This window comes from Trematomus bernacchii, unplaced genomic scaffold, assembly GCF_902827165.1.
Source record: "Trematomus bernacchii unplaced genomic scaffold, fTreBer1.1, whole genome shotgun sequence".
Lineage (NCBI taxonomy): Eukaryota > Metazoa > Chordata > Actinopteri > Perciformes > Nototheniidae > Trematomus > Trematomus bernacchii.
The window spans coordinates 650,764-658,147 of record NW_022987549.1 but is presented as its reverse complement, the minus strand read 5'-3'; the positions used below and the strand labels follow the sequence as shown (position 1 = coordinate 658,147).

The 7,384-nt window shown below is 44.1% G+C and overlaps 1 protein-coding gene across 1 annotated transcript; it reads left to right on the top strand.

The window, feature by feature from the left end:
* The first annotated feature begins 403 nt into the window (after positions 1-403).
* Positions 404-1,348, top strand: LOC117476973 (olfactory receptor 56A4-like). Its single transcript, XM_034123659.1, has one exon. The coding sequence runs from the start codon at positions 404-406 to the stop codon at positions 1,346-1,348; it is 945 nt and encodes a 314-aa protein (XP_033979550.1).
* Positions 1,349-7,384: the final 6,036 nt, after the last annotated feature.

Genomic DNA, 7,384 nt, shown 5'->3' with positions numbered 1-7,384 from the left:
TAGTTTATGAGACTTTTTTCCTGCCCTTCATGTGTGTGCTTCTCTTCTCCAGCTACCTGAAGTTAAATTCAATATTGTCAAGTACAAGTGTTAGGAAGGTTGTAATTCACATGCACGCACGCTTATTGTGTTTTTGTATTACTGTAGGTGTTGAATTACGACATTTTCCTTTGAACATTTCCCTTATTGTGCATTTCTATTCCCTTTCTTCGCAGATATAGAGAGCCTGAATAAGTCTGTGAACTACTGTATGTGGAGGTGAGATTTTCCCAGATGTTATATTTAACATGGTCACATACAACTGTTGGAGATTGCATGCAGGCTGATTTTGTATTAATATCTGAAATGTAGCTAACAACATCTCATTTACAGTTCCTGTATTGTTCCTCTCTTTGGAGCAGACATGACGAGCAACAGCAGCCTGAACCCTCCCTACTTTCAGTTGACTCTGTTTGCAGACTTTGGGCCCCTCAGATACCTGTTCTTCATCTTGTGTCTGTTCATCTATGTGACTATAGTCTCTGCTAACAAGGTCATTATTCTGGCAGTGTTCCTGGAGAAGTCTCTGCATCAGCCCATGTATATTTTCATCAGCTGTCTGTGTGTAAACTCTCTGTTTGGCTCAGCTGGATTCTTCCCCAGGTTCCTGCAGGACATCGTCTCTGACTCTCATTTGGTCTCACGTCCATTATGCTTTATTCAGATGTATGTTATTTACACCTATGTTTCCTGTGAGCAGACCATCCTCACCATCATGGCCTACGATAGATTCATTGCTATCTGTCAGCCCTTACACTATCACAGTAAAATGACGTTTCAGAAGGTGCAGGTTCTTGTGCTCGTTGCTGTTTTCTACCCAGTGTTTACGATGGGCTTCTGCCTCTATCTTACTGTTAAATTACCGCTGTGTGGAAATAAACTGCACCGGATTTTCTGCTCTAACTGGCCTGTGGTGCAGCTCTCCTGTGTGGACACCACTCCAAACAAAGTCACAGGTTACTTTCTCACGGTGACCATCATCATCATCCCCATGTTCTTCGTCCTGTACACATATCTACGGATTCTGCTGGTCTGCAGGAGGAGATCGTCTGAATTCAGAGGAAAGGCGTTACAAACCTGCCTGCCTCACATCATCTCCTTTTTGACCTACTCCATCTCTCTCTTCTGCGAGTTGTATTTGACTCGATTAGAGGCTGATCAACTGAATCCAAGCATCGCAGTTATTTTGTCTTTAGCGTATCTGATCATTCCCCCCCTCAATAACCCTATCGTTTATGGCCTGGGTCTGCCTCAAATCAAAGGAGTCGTGTTAAGATTTCTGAAGAAGGGTCCTGCTGCTGAAATATAAAATGAATATGTTGACCATGTTAGATTGTGTTTCCTATCATAATTATTTAAAGGGATATATGCATAGATAGAGATCAACATAAAGCACAACAACAATATTGTATATGCTTGATTTAACTCAGATTTGGCTTGAATTTCCCTCAAATGTTAAAATATTACTATTCTGTTAAATGTAATAGATTTAAAGTTAGAACACATATTATGTGCTGCCTCTTCATGCATATTTAAGGTCAATATTAAAATGTTTTTTTTTTAACCTCTTAAGCCCTGAGCCTGTTTTTCAGGTCTCAGGCTCGAAAATGACATTCCCAGAACAAATGACCATATCTTCCCTTCTAAAAGGGTTAAATTAATAATCTTTATTCTCAAAGTAATGATAAACCTGTGAGTTGGATGTAGAAAAGTCAGAATCAATATAGATGTTTTTTATTTTAAAGAAAATTCAGATTTTACATAGTAAAAAACTGTAAATTATAGTGTCCATCCAAAAATTCTTTTTTACTTATAGTGAAAACTACCCTTGGATGATGGGGTAGTAGACTAAAAGCTTCAGGAATCCAAAGTACAACATATAATAAGTACCCTGTATCAAGATTGATGCAAAACAAGTGAAATCTGACCTTTTTAGAGAGGTTTAGCCAAAAACCCCCACTTCTGGGGTCATTTGGGTGGATTTGACCTATCTCTAGCCCCCCTTGCTCGATTTTGATGAATGAAATCTCTTTATAACCGCTAGAGCCAATGGAATCGAGGGAAAGTTATATACACACCAACACGTTAACAAATAAGGAGTGAGAGTGGCGCGTTACCAAAACCGGAAGTTGCATACACTCTGGTGGCTACCATTAGCAGCTAACTTTTCCGCTCCGATTTTTACATAAAAAATGGAATTATGGATTATAAATAATTTCTTCAAAGGCACAGGTACATTATCAACCTATGGATCAACAGTTGTAGACATTTTTTTTTTTCGTTTTAATGCCATTGAACACGTCTTTTGACCTAATTGACAGCTACGGTGAGACGATCTGCCGTAAAAGCTCCGTAAAGGTACGTGTTGTGATGTCTGTGTTTGCTTCCCCTGTCGCAAGTTCGGATCGCTCAGTGATGATACTATACCTAAATAATCAGTTGAGTCTCAGCTTTAATCGGCTATATTGTATGTGCAGCTACGATAAGTAATAAGGGTATTTTTTATCTTGAATTGTGTGCCGCAGTGCGTTAGAATTTTTTCGCTCAGGGGTCATTTAGACGCTTCTTATGAGACTTGTGTTTTGTTTTGGTAAAAATGGTTCATATCTTCAGTTAGCTGAGATTCTTCCTGTTAATCTGGTGCTACACATTCATAGTTTCATAAATGTTAAGAAGCCCTGAGACGGTGGGAGGGGTCCAATGGGGGGACCGCCGTGCTTAAGAGGTTAACATATCCTCATAAAAAGTAGATTTGACAGGATTTGAGGTGTACTGTATGTTAGGCATTGTGATGTTACACCACTTACTGTTGTTATTGTGTTTTAATATTTTGTTGTGAATCATTCACCCTTTGTTACTATAATGAAAATGTAATGATGATGTAATATATTCAATAAACAACAGTCTATAGCCATGTGAGTCCCTGCTTTTTCACCTTTACTTAAATTAAATGCTATTGTTAGCCATTTGGAACATGTTAGTTTAACCTTTAAGCATGCTAACATTAGCATTTTGCATGATAGGTCCCCTTTAAGCATGCTGTCGGCTGTGCGTGGTGATGAAAAGCTGGTTCGAGGGGCCCCCAGTGAATGTTTGCCTAGGGCCCCCACCGACTCTAGAATCGGCACTGGAGGTGTGTGCAGTAAAAGCAGTTCACAGAGAACCCCCCCCCCCCAACAACTGTTTGGTTCTGCTGCCATCTGCTGGTTCCTGCATGTTTCTGCAAATGTTGTGACCGATCTAATAATTAACCTGTTAAGCCCGAGAGACCCCGGTACCGGGGCACTGCCGCAACATCTTGCAGGAAACAGTGTCTCAGGGCATGTTCATTTAATAAAACTATGAATGTTTTATATCCATGTAACGGGAAGAAACTCATCTAACTGATCATTTTTTTTTTTTTTTTCAAAAGAAAACCCACAATGCTAACACTGATTCTCTGAATTAGCAACGAGCGAAAAATGCTAACACCTTACTGCACCGAAAATCACTCACAAAACCTTATTATTTATCTTTTCACCACATCCAACACATCGACTCACATCGTGAGGTGACACAGAATCGATTGACACCGACATTACCACTGAATTATACGTATTTGCGACGTTATAAGCAAAAACGGACATCGAAACAGGTGACGCTAGGTAGCTAAAATGCTAACATTTTTACCTTGGCTCTGTAGTCTCTCCAAAGTGGTCTTCAATGGCATTAAAACGATAAAAACGCTGCTGAAGTTAATCCATAGGTTAATCTAATGTGTCTGTGTCCCTTTGAAATGATTTCTGATAATCCATAAGCATTAAAACTGCTTTTCCGTTTCCAGATGTCAAAGCTAGAGATAGGTTCACTCTGATTGAAAATTACATGCGGGAAGCCCCCACATTTTCTCTTCACAACGTGTGTGTGTTCTATTGGCTCTAACGGTCAGAAAGAGGTGTCAACCATCAAAATCGAGCAAGGTGGGCCAGAGATATGGAAAATCCACCCAAATGACCCCAGAAGTGGTTTCTTTTTGCTAAATCTCTCTAAAAAGGTCAAATGTCAGTTGTTTTGCATCAATCTTGATACAGGGTACTTATTATATGTTGTACTTTGGGTTCCTAAAGCTTTTAGTCTACCTTACCATCATCCAAGGGTAGTTTTCACTATAAGTAAAAAAAGAATTTTTGGACGGACACTATAATTTACAGTTTTTTACTATGTAAAATCTGAATTTTCTTTAAAATAAAAAACATCTATATTGATTCTGACTTTTCTACATCCAACTCACAGGTTTATCATTACTTTGAGAAAAAAGATTATTAATTTAACCCTTTTAGAAGGGAAGATATGGTCATTTGTTCTGGGAATGTCATTTTCGAGCCTGAGACCTGAAAAACAGGCTCAGGTTTTAACCTGTTAAGCACCAAGCCTGTTTTTCATGTTTCAGGCTCGAAAATGACATGCCCAAAACAAATGACTACAACTACAAAACCAGAACGCCGACACCTCCTCATCTCCACCGCTCCCATGCTTTATTTTGTGTTGCCATAAGTTAGTCTCTCTGCGTTTGTGCGCTGGGCGAATGCTAATGCTAATAATGCTAATGCGAGCAAATACAATGGCGGCTCTACAAAACATTTCAGAGTTCTATTTCGTCCCTACTGACCGCCAGAGGCGGTGCTTTAGCACTGGATATATCCATCGCGCGCATGCGCAGCTCGAGTACCAATAACAACAAAGTCACCTGTGACCCACGTGACACCGGCTATAACAGCCGGTGTCGTCAGAGGATCTGTTCCTTTCATCTTCTCGCTGCGCGAGAGTACCGTGGCTGCATTCTTGCAGCCTACAGCGTTCAGGTTTGAACGTTTGATCTGAGGGATTTCTCTGCATACAGCTGGCCGCGTGCAGCTTCGCGACTGATAGTCGGAGCTACGGGTTGTTAACGCGTCCTCCAGGAGCTGTGGCCGGCTGTGCGCTGTGCAGAGCCTCGACGGACTGCTTCGTGTCAACTTGTGGTGATGGCTGTGTTCCCGCACCCTCTCCCAGCTAAGTTGTCCTGATTGCTGTCTTGTTATTGTCTGGCTACTTTCTGGTGACGACAGTGTTCTCGCTTCTACTCCCATAAAGTTGCCCTTATGATGCTCTTTTGAAAGTTCTGCTTGTGGCGTTGTGCCCGAGCTATCTTTAGCATTTGAGTTCCCAGCTTTAGCTGCGTCTCTCATTTAATTAGTATGGAAAGCCCACAGTGCCATATTTTGCCTGTTTTTTGTTAGGTGCAGAGAGTAAGGTAAGTTCTGGCCAGAGTTACTACTTTAACTACGGTCCTAGGCCATGCAACTACGGCATGGTTACTGCTGTAACCATGGCCTATGGTTCTTACGGGCTGTTCTATTCCTTAGAAGCTAATTATCTGGTCTTAACATTGGGTTTTGACTTGGTCTTGCTGGATTGTTAGCAGCAGCGGCTTGGCTAACACCTTGCATGTACTGTTAAGTTTCATTATTTATCTCAGCGACTGCAGTAGCGCTATATTGTTGTATTTACCGCTCCTAGTGCTAGTCTCCTAGCACTAGGATGGGTAGATGCGGAGAACAATCTTCACTGTGTGTGCTGTGTGCTCCGCATGTGTGCCCATTCACCGGCCACGGTTACTTTTGCCATAGTTACTACTGTAACTACGGTTCTAAGCCGTTTAAGTATTGGCCATAGTTACTACTGTAAATACGGTTCTACGCCGTGTTAATACTGGCCATAGTTACTACTGTAACTACGGTTCTAAGCCGCGTAAGTACTGGCCATAGTTACTACTGTAACTATGGTTCTAAGCCGTGTAAGTACTGTCCATAGTTACTACTGTAACTACGGTTCTAGGCTGTGTAGGCACTGGCCATGGTTACTACTGTAACTACGGTTCTAGGCCGTGTAGGCGCTGGCCACGGTTACTACTGTAACTACAGCTCTGTGCTGTTCTCTTCTTTGGAAGCTAGTTATCTGGTCTTAAACATTTGTGTTTTTTGACTTGATTTCGCTTGATTGTTAGCAGCAGCCGCTTGACTAACGCCTTGCATGGACTGTTTAGCTTAATTATTTAACTCAGCTGGTGAAGGCAGTGCTCTCGCTCCCGCTCCCGGTAACGTTGCCCTGTAACGTATCGCTCTGATTATTAGCAGCGGCCGCTTGGCTAACATCTGCCGTGTTCTGCATGCGGCTTGATTCTTAGCAGCAGCTGCCTGGCTAAGCTGCCCCGTTAAGCTTCTTCGTTTAATCTAGCTAGGTATAGGCAGTGCTCTCGCTCCCGCTCCCTCTGCTAGTAACGTGGGTGTAGGTCATTCACATCCCTCTCTGTGTTCGGCGAGTAGGAGCATTGCTCTACTCTTTCCGTTCAGCAGGTAGCCGGTGAAGGCTGTGTTCCCGCACCCGCTCCCGGTTACGCTGCATCTGGCATTTGTCTCTGACTCAACCAGTGAAGGCAGTGTTCTCGCCCCCGCTCCTGGTAGACGTGTACTTGATTCTAGCATGAGCCGCCCGGCTAAGCTGTCCTGTTGAACTTCTTTATTTAATCCAGCTAGGTGAAGGCAGTGCTCTCGCTCCGGCTCCCTCTGCTGGTAGCTCCGTGCTTCGTTTACTCAGCTAGGTGAAGGCAGTGCTCTCGCTCCCCGCTCCCTCTGCTAGTAGCCTTGCACTTTCATTTACTCAGCTAGGTGAAGGCAGTGCTCTCGCTCCCCGCTCCCTCTGCTAGTAACGCGGGTGTAGGACATTACACCCCTCTCGTGTTCGGCGAGTAGGAGCATTGCTCTACTCTTTCCGTTCAGCAGGTAACTGGTGAAGGCTGTGTTCTCGCACCCCGCTCCCGGTTACGCTGCATCTGGCATTCGTCTCGAACTTAACCAGTGAAGGCAGTGCTCTCGCCCCCGCTCCTGGTAGACGCTAAACTGCCTTGTTCGTTAATCCAGCTAGGTGAAGGCAGTGCTCTCGCTCCCGCTCCTTCTGCTGGTAATGTGGGTGTAGTTACATCCCTCTTTGTGTTCGGCGAGTAGGAGCATTGCTCTACTCTTTCTGTTCAACAGGTAGCTGGTGCAGGCTGTGTTCCCGCACCCGCTCCCGGCCAGCCACTGTGCCCTGTGGTTCTCCATGGCCCTGAGCGACGACCCACCCTTGGGGGTGGACGCGTTTGCACACGAGCCATGGCCAAGGAAGCTGCTATACGCACCGAATCGCGTCGGGACTCCGTGGTACTCAGAAATGACACAGATGAAGGTGGGCCAGCCCTGGGCGATCCCCCAGTTCTGGGGGGCGATGTCTCAAGGGGCAGGTGCAATCGGGGCGTTACCCACTCTGGGCCGTCCTCTTCAGGCTTGGC